This window comes from Morchella sextelata (assembly GCF_020137385.1).
Source record: "Morchella sextelata strain SCLS chromosome Unknown scls_3, whole genome shotgun sequence".
Lineage (NCBI taxonomy): Eukaryota > Fungi > Ascomycota > Pezizomycetes > Pezizales > Morchellaceae > Morchella > Morchella sextelata.
Window position 1 is genome coordinate 40,156 of NW_025408618.1, and position 22,709 is coordinate 62,864.

The following is a 22,709-nucleotide window of genomic DNA, read 5'->3' on the forward strand; positions in this document are numbered from 1 at the left end:
CTTATGTGTGTATATTGAGCTTTTCAGACGAGCCGTATTATGGCCTCGGCCTCAACGCTAATTAAGCCTTTCACAAATCAACAGAAACATGCACCTACATCAAAGGTTGGCTAGTCGTCACCAGTATACAGGACGGTGCTCGTATCAGTATCCCGTGACTGACCGTACAGCGGTGTTGAGGATATAAAGGTTAGATATCATGTGAGGGACTGGTCCCTTCCTATCCTTTGACGACGGCATATCAATACAAAGAAGGCCAAGTGAGGGTTACCTCACCTTGAGTGGGTATGACGAATACCTCAGCTCTGTGAGCATTGGTGAATGTTCTGGGAGTACTCGGGTGAGCATTCATATAGGCATTCACTTGAGCATTCGCGGGAGCCTGCATGGTACTACTGATATAATCAAAAGAAGCAAAAGTTCCATAGGGTACAATTCCGAAATAGTAAACTACCACTAATGTGAGGTAACCTATGTTACCCTTATTTGGGGATGAAATTGGGAAACAATTGTAGATCTAATTGGATGAACAATCGTAATATGGCGATTAATTATACTATAATATTTGTTATAAACATACTAACTCTCTATCGAAAAAAAAATACTCAAGGAATAATCAGGGGTTGAACCTGTATCATTGGAGATTCATCAAAAAGCTGTATTACCTAGGCCATGGGGGATGATACAAGATATCTGTTCTATCAGTATATTAGATAGGGTGCTGGCAGGGAAAGGGTAGTTTATCCTTCCCCTTTGATAACTCCGCAAAGACTAGCTGGACACTTTGTTAAGAAAATTTGCTAAGTCACAAAACAGCAGGCTGAACATTATTTAGTCTAAGACCGATAAAGATCCCCCAAATAGGAAAGAATAACTGTATCTCTCATATTTCCGGTAAATTATCACTAAAGAGCAAAAGAGTACGAATTTACCTTGCTGGGCCCATTACTACACTCTCGAATCAGATGAATTAGCCACCTCACACCAGAAAAAATGCACCATAGGGTACATAGCAATCCGTAAGGAAACTATTGGAAATCATACCTTCAAATATCTCTCCCAAACCTCATCAGCTGTTACCAATTGATTTCCTTCATTCCAGCCAAATCCGCTGTTGGATTTCAAGGCAGAAAAGATATCATAGTCTTTTTTTAGTGCACTATACTTATTTCGGGCTCGCTACAACTCATAGGTAGTCTGATAGATTGCATTGATTCGTTGTTGAACAAGGGCGAAGGATGTAACTTTGAAACTGCTATCAGCCCTCTTCCCTCTCCGCACCTCAGCTATCAAGGTATCGACCAATAATTTTTCCTCCCCAACCGACCATTTTGCCCTCAGAGATGTATTGTCCGTTTGTCGAAGCCCTGGCTGTACTGATATATGATTGGAGTTCATCGTACTTGAACAAAACAGCCCAAGCCGGTAAAGTACTGCTGGAAAGGTGGTAGAACGGCGAAACAAAACGGCGAAACAAAACTGTGTTTTCCTAAAGCTTTGAGGAGATAGAAGCCTAAAGTTGATGGGAATAAGAGCTGCACAGAAACAGGGCAGCGAAACGGCGAAACGAAACCGCTGACTCTCTAGAGTTAAGATTCAAAGGACAGAGGTCCTATAGCTTCTGTTGATAAAGCCTACAGAGAAATAGGCAGCGAAACGAAACGGGGAAACGAAACCGCTGAGGTTAACCAGTTGTGATAGTAGATCTAGAGATGGATCAGTATTGTCATGATAGAAGTTTTCAAGTGACATACAGGGTTTAATTTTTTACCCCTCATGATGGATATGGTGCATAGCAGGAAGCTAAACTCATATTGGCGGTTTTGGCAGATAAAAATTGATGAAACCGAACACTTTTTGGTTGTGAAGAAATCCATTTATTGAGTGATGGCATCGGAAATCCATGCACGTTCAAGTCATGGATCGCAGTCGGTGCAACCGAACGGAGCCTAACAAGATTAAAAGAGCTATAGAGTATATCGTATATTGCGTCAAACTACGCGCCATGTCATGTATCCATGGAAAACTCTTCAAACTATACCATAAGCACTCTCTGGGTTATGATCCAACCTCTCCCCCAGGGTCCTCTTGAGGTGGTTTACTCCTACCAAGCCATGACAATGCAAGTGGAAAGATGCGCGGCAGAAGTAAGTATTCGAAGTATCAGAATGAAAGGGGGGGGTTTCCAATAGAATCAAGATGCCGTTCTTTTAAATGCAGGTGGCATCTGTAACCAGACTTGAGCATCATAATACTCGTAGAGACACCGAGTGATTTCCCATGTTTGGTTGCCATGCCGCAATTTATCGCCGAACCCACTCACGCAGTCGGGATGGATGGCAACTGCAGGTGGCAGCGGTCCTTGGTAGCCGCCTGAATGACAGCGGTTTTCCCTGGCAGGAGATAAGATGCAGATCACCTCTGGAAAATCACACCAGCATATTAGAAGCCTCTATTACGGCCAGTGTTTCCAACGGCTGGAAACACTGTCTACCGCTCAGAGCCGCTCCGTTGACTGATGTAAGGATGTACGGGACTATCAGGAGCCCGTTCTCTGACTTCCCAATCTTCGCCATCTGCAATTAATGTTGGATGAGCCGCCTTGAGACGAGCCAGTGCAAAGAAGGGCTTGGCATCTTCGAGCTTGGATACTATGTACATGTATGTAGCCGATCCCTGCCTACGCCCCGTGCGAAACCACGCGGTTAATATTAATCTTTGCTTGGGTGGTGTTCTGTCCGATCTATAAGTTGTCTATCCAGCAGAACATACGAATCGGGCGCCCTATAGGTCAAGAAACCGTTACACCATAGTGAGTTTGAATATTACCTCACTCATAAGGAAACACTCCACACAGAGGTTATTCAGGTCAGTCTTCCTAGTGCCGCGCGCGGCCGAGTTTGGGTCGGCCTGGGTTATCTCGGGTATGCCCTCCACTTCCAAGAATTATTTGGGCCAAGCGTATTTTTTACCTCCAACAGTCCCCGCTCTATTAAGCAGCGGACACTCTTTACCAAATTGAAAATGAGCGCCGAGAATGGGGCTGCCAAAGCTCTCATGCATGAGGTTGGGGAGGCGCACCTGCACGATCAGATTAAACAGTTAGTTGAAAAGTCAAACCCCGATACAAGACGCTTGAATATCAATTCTCAGGCTACATGTATAATAGGAAAGGGTGACGTACTTGTAGAACTCAAGCACAAGAGAGATGAAAAGGATAGGGCGAAGAAAGTTCCTAAAAGGTCAAGGCTGAACAGGGCGGAGGACGTTCATAGGGAAAGGGACGGGGGCGCACATTGACAGAATAGCGGGGGCGGTCATTGATATTAGGAGGGCGGTTGTGCATTGTTTCCGCTGATACATGTACCTATTATCATTGTTAGCACGTAGTCCAAAAATCTGTTTGATGTCCGTCCTTGGCGTCCGAAACCCTTGTCCGCCATTACCCAGAATCCGCCAATACCCCGTGAACGACAGTACCTTTCTTTTCATGCACGGAATTAACCCGATTGGCTGATGTTGTCGTAGTGTCATGCTGGATGTCGAACAGGAGAAAGGGTGCTTTGACTAGACAGGGATCCGGGTCGTGGTGGAGCTAGCAGAGGGGGATCCTGTACTGTCTTTCCTTTTATCTGCCAGCCCGTTCTCCTTCCTCCTCTTCTTCTCTTTATCATCATCATTATTATCTATCATCTGACATCAATACAAGTCAACAGCTGAGAGCATCAGTTAGCGCCTTTGTCAGCACAAACCGCGTAGTAATTAGTCCAACCCACCTAAAATTGTTGGAGGAGCGGAAAATCGAGCGGGAAGAACTAGGGTACACTTCTCTGAATATGTGGGTAGCATGGACTCTGAACCAGTCCCTACATACGGATAGGCTGTCCCTTTTCTCTCCTCCTGAGAAACAGGTTGTATAAACGAGTCTCAATTTCTCGCCATCTACAAACTGAGGGTGCAGTACGGATAGTATGAATACTGGATGCCACCCCAGACCCTTCTATTTTTCCTCTATTGCGAACCCAGTATAAACTAATAGTAGGTTGGGGTACACCAAAGACTTTTGATGCCTTCTCTTATGTAGGATAGCGGAACTCTCCTGATTCTATCTCTCTGGGGACCTTGCGGGTGAAAAAGAATACTAGAACCCGGAGCTTCTGTTGATTGCTGTAGGATGGTCTGATACGTCATACACCTTGAGGGTTGAGCTTCCGCTCCTTTACTGACTTTGGTTTTGGCCCCTTCTGTATGTTCACGCTGGACTGGCTGCCCTGAGTCGAATGACTATCTAGTAGCCGTGGAAATGCATCAATTTTGACGTTTCCCATACAAAAGGTTCCGAGATACACATTATTTGATGCAATAACCGCATTACTTTGTGTTAAAGGCAATCCTGTCCTATTACCGACGAGTTTACAGATGCATTCCCTTGCTAAAGGCATGTTAAATGCAATAAAATACAACTTTACTGACGACTTTACCTGTTAAAGGCACGTGAAATGCAATAAAATACGACTTTACTAACGACTTTACTTCTTAGAGGCATGTTAAAGGCAAAGAAAATACGACTTTACTGGTAGTTTCCGGTGTTTCCTATTTTCCGCCGGAAAATCAATGTTTTCCTATGAAGCTCCTCCTCTAGATCTCGAGATAGTTGAGTCCCCAAGTAGAATATTTCAATGGGGTCATCAAATGGTATCTGGCATCAATGGGCTTGTAACAGTTGGGGAATACAATTTCATTTTGGTAGATCCATTGTTTAACATATACATGCAGGTTATTCTGACTTGATGCTTCAGGTATAATAGTAGGATGCTCAGTGATGATTCGTCTCATTGGCGGTGGCCTTGGTCAATCATGTGAAGCATCACCGGTGGCCAAAACTTATCCCCCCTTGTGTATTCGCCCAAAATGAGTGACAGAAGCGTGACAGGCAAAGTCGTCAGTAAAGTCGTCAGTAAAGTCGTCAGTAAAGTCGTCGGTAAAGTCGTCGGTAAAGTCATTAAAAATCGTCTGTAAAGTCGTCCGATTTCCCTTAAAACGACTTTCCCTCCGCCAAAATATTGACATTACCCAGCAAAATGAAATTCATTCCCGACGACTTTACTGAATATTATTTAATATTTTCAGGTACACATTTCCACGGCGCCTAGAGACTGCTCTGGCTTGACTGACTGCCCTGGCTCGCATTTTTTTCATTATCCGTAACAGCGCGCAGTACCTCAGCAATCATGATGGATCGCGAAGCTGGTTCTATTTCTTCACATCAACGGGCCTTTATCACTACTACCTGCGCAGAACACCCGCTCGACGAACACCCGCTCGAACCTCCACAATAACCTGCCGGACATGAGGCATCACTCGCTCTTTCCTCACGTGGACACGATCAGCGAGCCAAGAGCTTTTGTTGGGAGATTCAAACCCTGCATGGGGATAATCAAGTTGATGAGTTTTCGCGGTATTTGTCCTTTGGTACACACAGACTGCCGTAGTTACCCCTCTATATATAGTGTAGACCTCGCTGCAAAAGGTCCCTATTTGTTTTATCTGATGTTGAAACAGCTATAGTGTACTTCATGAGCGAAACTCGATCCTAGTAAGTATATTAGTAGAGTACCGAGAGCCGGTAGTCTTCGGTCACATCATAAGATCGGCGAAGATCTTACATTCAGGAGGTCTAAAGAGAATTTCAAAACTACTTATAATTAACGATCCTTGATATGTCCCAACCGAGTGCTTGATTGTATAGCATGATGTCAGATCCGAAACTGCATTCACAACATATTTTGGATTATCACTCAGTACTGTCAACATAGTAACACGTTGATACAAAAGGGTGGTTGATACTATTTAATTTAGAGGTAGTAGTGGACGCCTTCCCGTAAGCAATAGCGGGCGTTCTATTGCCGGATAGATCAAATTTTGGTGTTCTATCGAATAGAACGGGGGGTCTATGTGTTTCTTATAGACCCCCCTAGGGAGGGGGGGGTCTATTCGATAGATATACTCTATCCATTTTCTATCCGTTGCAATGGAGAGAACACCTTGCTAGCGCGAAAAATAGTCCCAAAAGATGGCTTAACGATACCCAATTTGTATTAGGCACCGATTATAATCGATTAGATTTTTAGGAAATATATCAATCACCGTATGCTTACGGGAACCTTGTCTATTCGAAAACCATCCTCGATTGCAATAGAACACGTTTAATAACTTACGGGAAGGCGTCCAGTATGCGGCATGAGTCGACTATGATCGAGTATAAAAATCGAGTATATAATTTGATTAGACTCAGTTAGGGGTGACATTTCGAATCATAATCATGATTAGTCTTTCGCAATAAATCGGTTAAATCATGAGTATAAAGAGACAGTAAAACCAGGAAAAATAACAGCGGAAATAATTATCTTTCCTCCAATGATCTTAAAGAAAGACCAATTTTGGGAAGAAATTCGGTTTCTAAGGCCTGAAATATCAACCTGTAAATACATAATCAGAATAATCGAATAGGTATGAATTTATGCCATTAATTAATCATAACTATGAGTTGATGGGTCGGAAAGCGTGTGTTGACTTGATTAGAGGCGGAAAACCTAATCGATTGTAATCATGCCTCACACTAAGAGGTAGGGATGGCTCAAGGCTAGCGAGCTCGGGTTTCTTCAACCCTCATCTCGCTGATAAGTCGACCTCTAGAGAGACGAGCCAATCTAGTTTCAAGCAAATAGAATCAATTTCAAGCTTCCTATAATGACTGAGGCGTACCCATATAAGGTACATGTATGTAGCGCTCCCAGCTACGGCACCCAATCCGTCTTCCTCTAAGACCGATTATATCACTCCATACAGAAGTTTATCTTGACCAACACCGCAGGAGGCGGTTTCCCCTTTAATGGCACTAGCAACCTTTCTATAACCCCCTTCTGGAAATGATATCTTGCATCATCATTTGTCTTCATTCCCAATGTCCCAGGCAAACATTCCAATAAATACCAGAAACTCTTTCGCTTGCGTGTCAACGAAACCCTAGGTGGAAACAACACATAATATCCTTCCATCCCCACGCCACAAAAGCGTTTGCCTTGGGCATGAGACATAAAGGTGAACACAAGCCACTCAAATCCAGATGAGACAAACAGTAAAACGAAGCCGTACTACACGTATTTTCTCTTGTAGGCCTTCTTCCTTCTCTCTCAAATAAGCGAGACTGATCTACAACCTCGTGAGGTCGCGCCAATTTCCCCCCTCCAGAGGTACATAAGTCGGCCCAACCCTAAATTCCCGTCGATAAGTAGTCCTACCTTCCATCATCGCATGTTTCCACTTGTATGTCTTCATTAAGTCAAACCATTTTACACTCCAGAGGAGAAAGTCTGGGTCAAAGTTGCGATTCATTCTAGAGGGTTTACCCCGATGGTCGTTACCAATGAACCGGCAAACCCTCTGGTAGAGCATCACTGTGCTTGCCACAAGCTCATTGTAAGCTTTCTTCAGTCGCAACCGCTCATTCCTTCTCTTAGTGTCCTGCGCCGCGGTTCCAGCGCCCAATGCTCTCAGCCTGCCATACGCCACCTGGTTGTGCCCAAAGGTATACATGCCCCTGATCAGTTGTGTCCAACGATAGGTATGGTAATCCATTTCCGTGCGTAGCCATCCGGATGTATCAAGAGCCTCGACTACAGGCCAGATACTTTGGTAGCGCATTGCTGCAACTTTATCCGAATCTTGGTGGTAGTTCGCATCATTCACGGGGACATCCCACTGGTTCTGGACAAATCCGCCAAGGGCAGCCATTGAAGTGACGAGAAAAGACTGTTACTTATTTCTCTTTATAATCCTTTTTTCGCTATGCTGTTTCGAGTTCCCCTTGGAGTTGGCGGTTGTTATTCAACGGTGGCTCTTTGCTTATAATTATGTTTTTGATGTTGATCAGAGTAGCGTGAGAGTGGTGCTTTACTTGCTGGGAGGGCGTACTGGTGTACTGGCTACGGGTAACGAAACGACGAAGCTGTCGATGGTATTATAGCTCCCGAATTGGAATGCAAGTACTTGTGGGCGGTCTTGAAAGAATAACAATGATTCTTTGTCCTCAGACCACTGGGAATTAGATTTCTTTGTGAACGTAGTAGGTTAGTAATCAACAAATGCAGTGTTGTCTACTTATACCAGCTAGACTTGAAACAAAGACACACTACATATATACGTATACAACTTCTATTAACTTAGCCCAGACTTTTACAGCATAACTTTCTCTATTCAGGTTGTTGCTCTCTTTGAAACCTTCTCCTTATCACGCAGTCAGCTAATATGTATATCCCGATTGAGCGTAAGGACACTATTCGGAACCACTACATAACGCGTCATGTAATTAAAGGGCTAGAGCACAAAGTATTATCGTAGCTTAGGTGCACATACATACCTTGCTGAGGCAATGCGCCAAGGCCTGAGATCTTGAATTCCAAGAATAAGCAGGGTTAGGGTTTGTACGTATTGTACAACGAAGATTCTCCAGTCTCGAGATGCTTCATGACCTCCTCAAGTCGACGAGTATTCCTCACCCCGTATATTCAGCCGCGGCAAAAACTGACTGCAGCGCTGTGTATGCACATTCCAAAATGGGGGAGCAAGCTCATGTGGCCGCCAGGCAGTTCCAAAATTATAATATGTACCTGCGAGGAAAATCACAAGAGATTCCGCTATCTTATCCTCCCAACCCTATTACTAATCTATCACTTAGTTCCTCACTCTCGAGCTCCAGGTCAATCTCTCTTCAATTTAATTCAGTCTTTCTCTTAGCTGGAAGGGGCAAGCTTACATGTAGTGTTATCTCTAAGCACTAGAGGAAATCCGGCATTAGTCTTAAACACTAGTGAGGATTATAGGGACACTTTCAAGTTTCTAAAGAGGTTATCTCCGATGCAGCCTTTGATTACTTACTAAGTACCGCGTGAGGCCTGCCAGTCGCTATGACCACTCAGTCACTGTTTTCCTTGGCTATCCTAAATCCAGAAAGAAGATTGAGGTATTAAGATATATACACTCCTCTCAGTTTTGGAAAAAAACTAGCTTCATTTATTCAACTCCATGAAAAACGACGACTGAGTGATAACGGCGACTGGCCTGACTCGCGCCGCACTCCTCCGTGAATACAATACTGGCTGCATATCAACCGGCTCTATCCAACAATTACAAACCTTTATTTGCAACGCCTTGCGAATCCAAGTGTTGGGTCTATTGACAACTCGGATATAGCTATATAGATGAATGATATGAATAATAGCCAACTGGCACCGTGCTCACTCAGTCTCATCCATCAATAGATTTCTGGTATGCTTTGCTGTCTATTGTATCCCTAGATCTAAGCACGGGGTTAAATTTAGCAAACTTAGTTCCATACTATTTAACACAACTCTAGTAAATTAATCGTACACGGTCAAGTCCTTTCTTCAGCATAATATAATCGATGACATCCACCCCACAGAGTCTTGGTAAATTCAATCCCATATCAGTACCCTCATCGATTTATGTTACGATACAATCACAAACAAAACATATCATTAACGCCTTTCAAGAAGATATGTTGGAATTGAGGACTGAAAAGTTCCCCCCTGTTTCAAGAGCCATAGAATTCAACATGAATCCACCGAAGCCCCGTGCACATTCAAGGAGTATCTTTGTATGATATCTCCCCTACCAAGCTATAAAAGCCCCTCAACACCACCATCCAAAACATCAATATCATCATTACAATACGCCTGTAAGCATTCAACAAGTCTTTCTCAGCTTAAACCAACGCAATAACAAACCATGTGCCAGGTCAAACACTGCCAATATAGCTGCGGACATTTCACCGAGGAATGCTTTCCGACGAGTGAAGCTTGCCGATATAACCCTTGCAAGGTGCAGACAGTCACGAGTAGGATTCGGGATTCGATTTGCTCGCGTTGCAAGGAAGCTGAGAAGAATCGGGGACGTGGACATGGCCACCGTCAACATAAAAAAGAGCCGACAATCTTCCCACCTGGACATGATGCGTTTGGAGGACAGCCGCCGGGCGAAGAGGCAAAGTTCAGAGCTAATCAACTTGCCGCGTATAGGGCGAAGCAGGACCTGGAAAACGCCCAGGCGAAGCAGGAATATGCCACCATGGATCCCAAAAAGCACAAGAAAGCAACGGAGGAGCATGAGTGGTACAAACAAAGGGAGAAGAACCTCTACAAAGACGAGAGAAGGAAAGCAGAAGAACGGGTTAAGAGGGCTCACGAATGGCAGGCAGGTGTTGCGAGAAACTTTAATGGACGCGTATAGGAGTGTCCCGCCCGCACCTGCTTTCTACTCATGGTGGATTATTCAAGAAGAGGAGTCAGATCTGCAGAGTTACTGATGATGAAGCTTCATAGTTGTGACGTTTAGACTTTTGGACCAATGCATGCGATAGATGTTTTTTTAGATGATTTTAATTGAGTCGATTTAAAGGCGGTATTTGATGTTCCAAGCCACCAAAAGTGACAGACTATCTCTATAACTTTTAATTTATCCCAGTGACTACTAATTCGCTACTTTCAAACTTTGATAATGGGTGAGAAATGGAGACTGAGCATGGAATCTGATCCCAAGCCTAGACTCTCATCTCTAAAGGTTGGGTGGGGGGCACACGAACGGAATCTCTCTAGACATATGATGGATAATATGAGTGATATCTACCACCCTCAATGGACGCGGGTGTCAATAGGCTCACAGTGTCTAGCTAGCCTAAGTATTTGTCACTCGGCAGCGAACTTGTACTTGTAAATCTTTAATTTCCTCGAACAGAGGGCGAACAGCGTGCTTACTTAACCAATGGACGGCCGGTGGATATAGATGTCTAGCAAGCTATCGACTTTTGAGTCAGAAACATGACAATATGGTACTTAATTTTCATGCTCTTAGGTCGACAGAACTGAATCGTATAGTATTTCGACTGCTTAAGATATTATCCGTGTCTGGTATTACTACCTATGTGCATATCCCATAGACCGTCAGGCCGAATTGTAATTAGAGGTATCTAACGCAAAGTGGAAATCGTGATATGGTAAATGCAAGATTTATATGTATGTCTGTGTTACAATGTATAATTTATCACACACAAACTCCTTGATGGTTTCTGTCGTTGCTAATCTTATAGGCGTGCCTTATATCACGATTTCCACTTTGCGTTAGATACCTCTAATTACAATTCGGCCTGATGGTCTATGGGACACTGGTGAACTTATCATAACCTGTACACCCTTACCAAGTTTATACTGATAATTTCCGATCAGTTTAGAACCTCTAGTTTTAAATCTTTTATCCGTTACTTCTGCGTTTCCTGAATCGATTTACATATAATTGCTTACCTCGGAGTTACTCTCTTTTTCTCAAGAACTACATGTACATGTATATATATATACATAATGACTGCCTCTAATAGTCCGATAAATGCATCAATGATCTTTTTCCCTATACTAATAAAATGGTAAAAGGCATAAAAGGGTACTGAAAAGCAGAATTACAGTCGATGTCTTGTGTAAATGTATCTATGGATGCTTTTACCAACGACTTTACGCCTGGTAATTCCTTTTACCTATGACTTTTACAACTTCTGGACCCTTTTTCATTTCCGCTAGAAAGTATCTCTTTTTCCGATCAAGTCTCAAGGGGGCGAGTAGCGAGTATTTCGCAGGGTACAAAGGAGTTGACAGAGGTCGGTGGAAGAGCCTGCGATAGGGGTCCTGAGTGACTCTAGCACTGGTAAGGGTCAACGGGATAAGGAGAGCAGCAGCACAGTGGTATTCTTAAGTAAAGAAGAGAAAATGATATTATATAGTAATAGACAACATAGGTACAGAAGACGTTGCGTATCAAAGGAAAGAATAGAAAGAGAACAGAAGCGAGGGCGAAACCTCCTAATATACTCAAGGAAATCCCAGGTGTGACAAATCCAAAGTGACTCATACCCTTGTGACCAGCAGAACCCGATAGAACCTGATAGAACTCAATAGAACCTTTCTGACTAATCCAACTCCTCGTAACCCAGTGTGTTAACCAATCGATCCATGAAATCAAGTCTTTACCAGAATCTCGAGATAATGGATCTCTGAAACTAGATATGTCAATAGAATAACCAGATGTTCTCCTATATCAATAGTTTTGTAACATTTGGGGAATACAATTTAAATTTAGAAGATGTATTTGTAAGGAACCATGGGCGAGGTAGAAGCTGAGGGGTCGAGGGACATGGTTGGGTTCCTAGTTGGAACAGATAGGCCTCGCACAAGGGCGAGGGGTTGGCCAGTGGTACACCCGAGGACGAGGACGGAGGTCGACGCTAGAACAGAGATGGGGGCGGCGACGAAGGTCTGCACGAAGGCAGAGGCAAAGGTCCATATGAGGATGGAGATGTCAGCGGTCGGCAGGTTAACCGAGAGGGGCGAGGCGAGGGATAGGTAAACGGCGAAGATTAGGACAGCGGATGCACCGAGCATGATGAACAGCAGATGTAACGTAGATTCAGAGTAAAGAAGTGTATTGAAGCGAAGTAGATCCCCCAAAGTAAAACCCAAAGTAGAATACAAGATGTTGCGTAAGGAAAGGAAAAGAAAGACAACAGGAAGACACAAGCGACTCTTTATAGCAAGGAGATGACAACAGATTATAAATCCCACGGAACCTTCCAGACCTCCTAATAACTCATACAGGTAATAGAGCGGTATGGTTCGTAACAGTATTGTTCAATTCGAGTATACAGGTAGTTCTGACTTTCTAACTCCCACCGTTGTGTGATTCCCTTAGTCATGCATGATATTGGATCGTATTGTCAATTGAAGTTATTCAAGTTCCTGGCCTTTGCCATCATAAGTAAGGACACACTATCTTCGCGGTCACAAGTAAATTTATTTTTCCTGCTCATAGAGGTAAAATTGTCAGCAATATTGTGAGTAAAGTTGTTGGCAAAATCGTTGATAAAGTCGTTCAATTTCCCTAACTACGACTTTACTGATGCATTTACATACCCAAAATTACTTTGTATATCGAGAAGTGACTTTCTCAATATACATTTACCAGTATACCTTTACCGACGACTTTGCTAATTTGTTTACAGAGTCATTAGAGTGCGATTTAACAAAAATAATAACATATTACATGCTAAATGTACGTACATGTATGGAGCCTCAATGTAATCCCTGAATACTTAAGTACTTACCCGTAGTTATGCTCTGAGTAGAGACCTCAGTGGATGATATTTAAGCCTTCCGGATCAAGTTTGCCTCAACCTAAAAGTTACTTTTCGTTCCTTCATGTATACAATAGTCCGTGAGTTTTAAATATTTCCACCAGTGTACACGGACCCCATCGGAAAATATACAAGCACAATCATTTCCTCGTATAGGATACAATCGCCACTTGATATAAGGGTGCAGTCAAGACCGAAAAGCTGTATCCTGATAAAACGAGTATCACTATAGCTAAAGAGCGCAGTCACACCAATTGGAAGTTTTGGGACTGCCAATACTTACATATATGTAATCTTATAACCAGAGTTCCATTACCTCTTTATGCAATATAACGATACAAAACTGGAGTCCAATATGTATGCTCATCTCCAATTATAACGGACATCAAAGTCTTCCTTGGTAATAAAGATCTTTTATATACCTTATATATTCACCGGATACCTTATTAAAAGTGTATTCTGGTATACCCCAACACTATAAAACTAAAATAGAGAAGCCATGTACACTGGCACGAATGATACCCTGTGATTTCAATAACTGTTGCAGAAATGTTCCAAATCTTTGGTTGCATGCCTCGAAGATATTACATAATGTAGTACTCGACAAGCTGGGTCAAGTCGATCCCTGTCCATAGCTCGAGCCACTTTGTCTCACAGAAGATTCGACTCATGCTTGTGGAGAAATCTCAAGGGCTCAAGCGAAGCTCAAGCTAACAAGAATTTCTTTGTGAAAAGATAAGTTTTATTTCTGCCTCATTACAGGGGGAATCATAGGAAAAATCATTTCAGACAAATGTATCTAAAACTGACGAATGTAAATCAAAAAAGCATTCTGCTCACAAACTACAATACTGAGCGCGAATATCTAATAATATAAATATAGAAATAGTTCAAGCTATCTCAAGTCGAGCGGTTAATAGTGCTGGAATCAGTAAATCTCATTGTATGCCTGATATCATTGTATGCTGTAGATGATTAATGAATCTATTCATGAATCAATATGCCTGAAGTCGTAGGGCTTGAGAGAAAAGCTCAAGTCAAGGACTTGAGAAAACTGGATTCGTCGGCCAAACTAACTTTCCACCCTCAATGGCTAGACCCCTTTCAAGTTATCTTTGCTGGTTCCTAGCTCTCAAGGGGGCGAGTAGCGAGTGTTTGCAGGGTACGAAGAGTGTAGTAGGGGACGGTATGGGAACTCGCAATAGGGGGCCTAAGGGACTCTAGCTTTGGGAATGATCAACGGGACAAGAGGAAGCGGTGGTCTTCTTGCATAAAGAAGAGGACGATAATATTATATAGCAATAGATAGCGTAGATACAGAAGACGTTGCGTAGTAAAAGAAACAGAAGGAAACGAACAAGGAACGAAAGCGAAAACCCCTTAATATACCCAAGGAAATCCTAGCGATGACAAATCCAAAGTGACTCACACGCTTACGACCCACAGAACCCAATGGAACCAAATAGAACCCTTCTGACTAATCCAACTCCTCGTAACCCAATGTATTCACTAGTCTATCCATGAAACTAGCCTAGCCGCAAGCAAAGAACGTACGCTATAGCCGATCTATTCATTCATTGAATGAATCTCAGAATAGTCAAACAGGAATATATAGTAGAAGCTCCACCTACCCATAGACAGGTAATGAATTGTATGTAATCAGCTGGATATGAGCTTTCAGATAGCCTATATTAGGTCAGTTAATTGATTGATTATATTGCTTCATTAATTGTAAGGAATCGAAAGGTTATGACAATTTCAGATAAATCTAAAACCCTCCAAAGGAGCAAAAATAAAACAAATAAGTAACACAAACCGAAAATGTATAACTCAATATTGCTGTCTTTTAGCTCTTTGTATTACCTTCATTAATGTATATGTTCCGTCCCATTCCAAAATAGCTCGGATTTGTAAATGGACTCCTTGCTCTATACATCTGGGACTGAACTGGTCCATTGGTAGTGAAATTAAGTCATTGAACCAACACCTGAAATGCCTGAGCTTTAATAGAGGTTTTAGGGTTTTACAAGAGATTATGAGGTTCTACTATTAATTTTAGGGTACTATTAAAAGATTGTAGAGGTAACTAAGACTGATAGAGATCACTGGATATCATTGATACTCGCTAAAGATCTTAAAGATTCTATTGTTGTTCTAGATTTAGTCTTCAGGGTTACTGGGTTTTTTTAGAGGTCTCCAGTAATCATAGCAGCCATCGGGGATTGATATACATCATTGTTAGTTATCAGTTATGAACAATTTACAACAGTTTCCTCAAGCTGTTCATGAATAGACTAGTACAGCTACAGATGTATTAGCATAGGAGTCCATTTGTGAATATCTCAAGTCCATTCGTGAATTTGTTAATTCCATTCATGAATCTGTCATATTTACAAATCACCCAGTACACATATACCTTAACACTCGCTCGTTAATAAAAGATCGGAGGTCATTCTAACCAAATCCCTAGTATACAGAAATCTGACTTTTAATTATCACGTGAGTAAACTCCTTTCTAGATTAGAAGTCTAAAGTTAATTTAGTGTATCAAGTTAAGATATAGTACTTGACAAACTAGTAGATTCGCCTTACTCCCATTACCAGTTTCTATGTGTTTCGTCTTATTGTGGCAGCTGAGTTTATAATATGTAAGCGAACTGTAAATAGTGTTCGACACGTGGGTATTTTAACATCTTTTTAACATATATATTAAAAAAAAATAAGAATGTAAAGATAACAGTTATCGCTATTTATATGGTAGTCGTAATCTTGTCATTCTAAGTTATTAACCAATTTGAACTAAACAATTTGATTCATAACCGTGGAGTTTTGTAACCAATTAATTGCTGTTAAGATACTCACTGTTGAACACTGTCAATCGATCATTCTAAGCATCTTGGCACTAGAAATGTTTTGAGAATCCAATCTCTCTGGCTATTTTGAACTGTGGCAAATATTTAGCCGTTGTCATTCTCCCAATCAATAATGCTTAAACCGTGCAGCCTATACCGTGAATCATATATGAAACACATAGGAAATTAAGAGTGTGTCACTTGTTATTTCAAGAGTGGCCTGAATGAAGGAACAGAGGCTGGAGTCGACGGGTAGACAAAGAAAGGACTACTAGTGTTCAGAATAAGAAATAAATTATTCTATTGTACATGAAATAAAGAAAGCGTATATATATGCATACTAGTGGGGAGCGGCCTCCGGCTATATATAAAATTAAACATCAGTTTGAGGAACCGATGATACCAAAAGAAGGGTATGTAATGATCCAGAAAACTCACAGCTCTATTTAGTGTTTCGAATTGAACGGACAGTTCTATACAATGGTTCAAAATGGAAATCAATTCCTTCCATGCAGTTGGAGCCAGTATGCTGATCACCTTCTTGCTCACGTAAAGTGTTAGTTTTGGAAGAGCTCAAGAAGAACCATCGATGAAAATTATAAAGGTTATAACGTTGGTTAGAGGGCCTATTATATATCATGAAAGAATTCGTAGTTTCATGACTTAAGAAAACATGCATGAAAACATGCATGTCGTCTCCCTTAATGCGTCAATTATTTGTCTATCAACAGCCGTAGCTTACTAGACGATATTCTAAGGGTAGGAGGTAACTAACCAGCTAATAGAAACCTTCCGCGATGAGAGATACATGACTATTCTATTTAGACATATATGCAGATGAGTCACTCTCACCAACGAGAATCGCCAATGCTTTGAATGACGAACCCTCATTCCAATCCTGTGGTGGCTTCCTGTATCGGGTTTAGCAGTATTTTAATACATGAATTATCAATCGATTCTCGGTAGCACCTACGGCTTACCTCATAGAAAGTAACAGCATGTAATTTCTTCCGTATCTACTCGGAAGGTTGTAATGGCTTGAATATTCTGCCATTACGCTAAGGTAAGACAGGTAGATCGAGCGCTCATTCCAGCTTTGCTGGGTCCTTCCTATATATGCTCACACTCACTAGATGCTCCAAGGCATGATACAGTGGAATCTCGCTATAAGGGTAACATCTATAAAGGTAATCGCCCTATAAGGGTACAGTTTTGCAGTCCAAAAGAGTTGTTATGTAAAAATAAGGGTAAATGACCACATATTTGCTATAAGAATATTCTTAGACAATTGAATTTTTTTTTTTTTGATGCTTACCCTTATAGAAAAGGTAGGGCTAGGGCCAAATTTAGATGATTGTGAAGTAATTTGCGATGTCTTCTCTCTTTACCCCCATTTCCGACCCACAACAACTAAAAGAACCCTAACCCTAATTTCCCATAAGGGTATGATCTCTATAAGGGTAAGCTGCAGCCCGATTTTCTGAAATTTTCGTACCCTTATATCGAGATTCGACTGTAGTCCCAGAATCCAGGTTGGACCATCTTGACTCGGCTGTTATTCTCTAAACGGAAACCTTTCGAATTGCAGATTATGAGTCATGGTCAGTTATTCGACCGTCTTCTGAACGGTAATATTAAGTGGAAAGGAAAGGAATAAGCGGTCAACCACGTACATTAGTACGATTTCCATTTCTCCGGTGGCAGCTAAATTTACAATGTTGCCCCTTTGGGCGAGCACATCAGGAAAGAGCATAGCTCTAGTCTCAATTGGCTAGTGGCTACGGATCTCTTGATCAGGGATCGAAATATTGAATGAGACCCTTTTGTGACAGATGAAAACGCAAAAAGGTTCCGAATCCGACCACAGTTCGATATATGTGTCAAGGCTGTTGCTTGGGAAAGACCTTCCAGTACCTTCAAATTATATATGTAAGGTGTCATGTCACTAGGATACCTATCATTCCCGACCCGTGTATTCCTTCATTTACCTTGATTGGGGTGGACGAGGGTCTCCAAAGTAAATTTTTAGCCTCCTTAATTGTTACTACTACTGTGTCTCCAACAACCAGTGCTAAGGACCTCAGCAGTGTGGAAAGGGCAAAGGCTGTTAGTTAACCGTATAGGTAGGATGCTCTTCCTGGTGTCAGTTATACGCTGTTTGGTTCACGGGTGCTAAGTGGTTCGTGCCTCGTCTCGAAGCAAATACCTCGAGGTAGCACGAGGTATACCCTTCAATGAGGCCGATGTACCACGATACATAGTATATTCCTCGAGTCAACTCGAGTCGACACAAGATATACTCTTCAGGCTTCCAAAACGGAGATATTCGTGTAAATATTCGTCCTTGTCTTTGGTGCCGAAAGTTAGTGCTAACTCATGGTGATGATGCGGGATATTGAATGGAGCATGTTGCCATTCAAAGGATTATGTTCGTTTTTGAGTACAATGTTCAGCTGATATCATTCGTTAGAGCTGGCTCAATTCATCACCGATGACTACTAGGTATCTATCTTGGATTTGGTGGAAAATGTGTATGTATATATGGCTAGTGATTATATCTTATACCCGCGGTCCATAAACCTACTTTGACATATTTTGATCACATCTATCCCGTGGTCTAGACCTGTATTCAGGACTTGTGTCAATCTGTGGCTCACCACATAAAACTCACAAATAAGCTGAGAGCGGCTATCGGTGGTTTCAGATTATCTTCACTTGTCACGCAAAAATTCTCAATTTGAGTAGTGCGTTAAACGATCGTCTTTAGATTTTGGTTAATCCTAATGGCGCTATTTTCATGCTAATAAGCCGTGAACGAAGGTAAGGAGATATAACCTAGCTCCCCCTCAGAATTAAACAGCCCCGCATGTACCTGTCTCCACAAGTATCCTGCATCTCTCGATACATGTAGGATATTCAACTGAGCTTAATTTTCAATGCCTCCTTCTGAGCCCCTTTTCTATGAACCGTCCCCTTGAAGCCCTACTCCTCCTAATACTTACTCTTTCACCTCATGCACACTAAATTAGTGGCACTCCTGAAACCCCTCGCCAACTGGGTACAGTTAATTGCTGCTCTCCTGTAATTACTTGTTCTGAAATCACCAGCTCATGGGATATCACTCGCTCTGTTAATTGTTGAAGTTCCAGTGTACCATGTGGTCATGAACGCTCTGGGTCCCTCCAGTTTGGCGTATTCTTTCCCTTGGTCGCCTGACTGCACTAGCAAGAAAAGCAAGACAGCAAATGTGGCACCGGACTGCCACCGGGTGGGAAGTTGAACTGACGTTTATTAGGGTGATCCGGAGCCCTTGAATAGAGGACGGGATGAAACCCTTCAAAGGAAAAAAAAAAAAAGTACTCATTGTGGGGACCCAGACCACCACACGAGAACGAGTCTACCCAAAAGAAAATAGAGGGTCGGTTCATCACGGAAATCCCGCCCGAAAGCACTCTTTCATGAGATGTCCATGACTCATGGGACAGTGGTGGATGCAGCTCCACGAGAACTGTTGATCTATTGCACTTTGTAAATCCACTTATTTGCCCGCTTGTCCATCAGCATTCGCCTCCCTCTAGTATAGCTTTACTTCTCGCAGCAGCAATTCGTAGCGTCGAGCTTATAAATAAGAGAAAGCCTTATTTAGACATTACATCTAGACCTAGTGAGCATACCATCATGGAAGCACGCAGCAGAAGGGGGGGGGGGGGAATACATAGGATACCTCAGCTTGATGGTCAACACATCCCATATGGGTATATTTGGGGGCTTCCTTGGTAATTTACGCTAGGTTGCGGGTGCCGGGGGCGGATGAGCTGTGCCATTCTAGCCATTCTCTATACATACATACATGTAGTATCTTGAGCATGAGGTAATTAAGTTGTTCCAACTATCATTACCCGACAACTACGACCTTTCCAAACCGCCATATCACGACTACTGCACCCATAAACATCACCACCCCATCAGACACCACAGCCATCACGGATCTCACGCGCAAACACAAGCTGGAATCATTGCAGTTGATTCTAGCAGTGAAAAAAAAAAAAAAAAAACCCATCTAATAAGCCCCAACTACTCCACGACGTTCAGCCCCGCCACCCACCCCCCCAGGACATCCCCCACATCGGGATACCTCACCACCGCCTCGTCGCCCAACCACTCCATCCACCGCCTGAGAAAGCCCCTCTCGCACCCCACCGTCTCCGAGTCGCCCACCACGCACAGATGCCTCCTCGCCCGCGTCACCGCGACGTTGATCCTTCTGACGTCCTTCAGGAACCCCGTCTCGCGCTTCTCGTTCGACCTCACGAGCGATATCACCACGGCCTCCTTCTCCCGCCCCTGGAAGCTGTCGACGCTGTTGACCTCCACGGCCGGATACGTCTCGCGCAGGAACTTTGATATCAGCGCAACCTGCGCGTTGTAGGGCGTGAGCACGCCCACGTCCTCCTCCCTCACGCCAGCGTCAATGAGCGCCTTTACATGCAGCGCCACCAGCCTTGCCTCCAGCACGTTGGAGCGGGACTCTGACGCCAGCGCCACCGCCTTGGACTTGACCGGGTCGCCCGCCACATCCTCCGGGAACTCGCCGCCCTGCGTGTCGATGAAGACCACCGGGGCCGCCGTGTCCTCCGTCTCCTGGACCTCGTAGGGCAGGGTGGTGAGCAGATGCTCCTTCACGCTGTCATGCGCAATCAGCAGCCCGCCATACAGCTCCTTTGACGGGAACGCCATGATGTCCGCGTGCATGCGGTACTGCGTGTCCAGCAGCCTCTTGATGCCCTCGCCGTGCAGCGTCAGCAGCCTCGAAAACAGCGTGACCTCCAGACTCGCGGGCACGTCCGTGCTGTTTGCCGGCTTGTCCAGCACCGGCGCAGACATGCTGCCGGTAACGCTCTTGAGCGTGGGCGGCAGCTGCATGGGGTCCCCGGCAATGACCAGCTTCTGCACGCCGCCCCTCGTCATCAGCAGCGGGATCCAGCACTGCGCCTCGAGCGCCTGCGAGCCCTCGTCAATGATCACCACGTCAAACTTCTCGCTCAGGATCTGTCTGCTCCCCGCGCCATGCAGCGTGCACAGCACCACCTTGCTCCCGCGGACAACCTCCGTCACGCACTTGTCCTCCCTGCGGCGGTACTCGCCGCGGAGATCGCGCACCTGGGACCAGCCGTCTCTGCGGGCCTTCCCCTTGATGCGGGACTTTCCGGCGGCGTTGAGCTTGGAGAGGAGGTCGTCCATCTCGCGGCGGACGTCGCTGACAATCTCGCCGGCCTCGGAGGTGCGCGTGAGGGCGTCGAGGGAGCGCTCGAGGACGCGGGGGAGGAGACGTGCGGGGTGTCCGAGGCGGATGATGGGCAGGGCAGCGGGGAGACGCAGGACAATGTTGTCGACAGAGATGTTGGAGGGGCCGCAGACGAGGATCTTTTTGGGGGTCGCGGGGTCACCGGAGGACGAAGGCGGGGGAGTAACGAGCTGGAGGATCAGTTCGAGGAGCGTCTGCGTCTTTCCTGTGCCGGGCGGGCCGTGGATGAGAGCTGCCTGGGGGGTCAATGAGTGGCTCTACAAGTCAATGATCTTGGAAAAACCATACCGACTTCCGGACTGGCAAGAGCAAAGCTCACGGCCTCCTTCTGGCTGTCATTGAGCCCCTCGTCGAACCAGGAGATATCCCCCCTCTCATGCCCGCTCTTGAGCACCGCCGGCGTCCTCCTCCCAAACAGCACGTCCACCAGCCCGCTCCCGCTCCCGCCGCCGCCGCTCTCCCCGATCCCCTTCAGCAAGCCCATCGTCCTCTCCATGCGGGCGAACGTCACCTCGTTCGCCAGCTTCACGACCCACAGCCGCTTGCCCGCCGTCAGCACGCGGTCCACAGCCCCGCCCTCGTCGCTCTTCGGGCTCACCGACACCGCGATCCGGCCCTCAAACAGCCTGTGGACCACGCCCTCCACGCCGTTGTCGCCCAGCTCGCTCTTCTCCTTCTTGGTCGCGCTGCCCCCGGGCTGCACCCCGATCCGGACGATATCGCCCTGGCGCACGCCGTGGGGCGGGATCTTTGCGTCGCTGACGATGGCGTTGTCGGGCTCGAGCTCGAGGATGGTGCGGCCGCCGAAGCCCGTGCGCTGCGAGGCCGGGAGCAGGTTCGTGATGGCGAGGCCGTGGCGGACGAGCGCGGCGGGGGGCAGCTGCGAGATGAGCGTGGCCTGCTGGGTGATGTCGGCATTGCGCTCGGCGGTGAGGAGGGCGAGCTGGGTGGTGGAGAAGGCGGCGATGTCCATATATCTTGGGTGTTGGGTGTGTTTGGGGGGGGGGATGATAATATCAGAGATACATGTAGCTGTGGTGTGCATGTGCTGTGGTGTGCATGTGCTGTGGGGTGCAGCGGGGTGCAGCGGTGCAGCGGGCGATAACAGAACCCTAACCCTGGCACTGCGGGTTGTCGTCAGCATCCAGTGCAGAAGGGCAGCTCTAGGCGCGCGTGTCTGTTAGGGTCCGGGTATTGCAAGAGAGGGAGCCGACAGCTATTACACATCCCAGGGGAGCTACACAGAAAGCAGTAGACGGGAACCCGCCCTTTGGTAGGAAAATGCACGGGTCAACGAGCC

General features: G+C 44.9%; 5 protein-coding genes across 5 annotated transcripts; 2 read left to right on the forward strand and 3 right to left on the reverse strand.

Annotated features, from left to right (window-relative positions):
- Positions 1-3,024: 3,024 nt before the first annotated feature.
- On the forward strand, positions 3,025-3,300 carry H6S33_008847 (uncharacterized protein; the record flags this gene model as incomplete). The annotated part of the gene is made up of 1 exon (XM_044840287.1): positions 3,025-3,300. One exon carries the CDS (start codon positions 3,025-3,027, stop codon positions 3,298-3,300), a length of 276 nt encoding a protein of 91 aa, XP_044697662.1.
- A 3,912-nt stretch (positions 3,301-7,212) lies between these two features.
- H6S33_008848 (uncharacterized protein) lies at positions 7,213-7,794 on the reverse strand (the record flags this gene model as incomplete). Its single annotated transcript, XM_044840298.1, has 1 exon — positions 7,213-7,794. The coding sequence occupies one exon, from the start codon at positions 7,792-7,794 to the stop codon at positions 7,213-7,215; it is 582 nt and encodes a 193-aa protein (XP_044697663.1).
- Positions 7,795-9,807: 2,013 nt separating this feature from the next.
- Positions 9,808-10,308, forward strand: H6S33_008849 (uncharacterized protein; the record flags this gene model as incomplete). Its single annotated transcript, XM_044840309.1, has 1 exon — positions 9,808-10,308. One exon carries the CDS (start codon positions 9,808-9,810, stop codon positions 10,306-10,308), a length of 501 nt encoding a protein of 166 aa, XP_044697664.1.
- A 1,889-nt stretch (positions 10,309-12,197) lies between these two features.
- H6S33_008850 (uncharacterized protein) lies at positions 12,198-12,503 on the reverse strand (the record flags this gene model as incomplete). The annotated part of the gene is made up of 1 exon (XM_044840320.1): positions 12,198-12,503. The coding sequence occupies one exon, from the start codon at positions 12,501-12,503 to the stop codon at positions 12,198-12,200; it is 306 nt and encodes a 101-aa protein (XP_044697665.1).
- A 7,675-nt stretch (positions 12,504-20,178) lies between these two features.
- Positions 20,179-22,382, reverse strand: H6S33_008851 (uncharacterized protein; the record flags this gene model as incomplete). The annotated part of the gene is made up of 2 exons (XM_044840331.1): positions 20,179-21,645; positions 21,702-22,382. 2 exons carry the CDS (start codon positions 22,380-22,382, stop codon positions 20,179-20,181), a joined length of 2,148 nt encoding a protein of 715 aa, XP_044697666.1.
- Between the last annotated feature and the right edge of the window lie 327 nt (positions 22,383-22,709).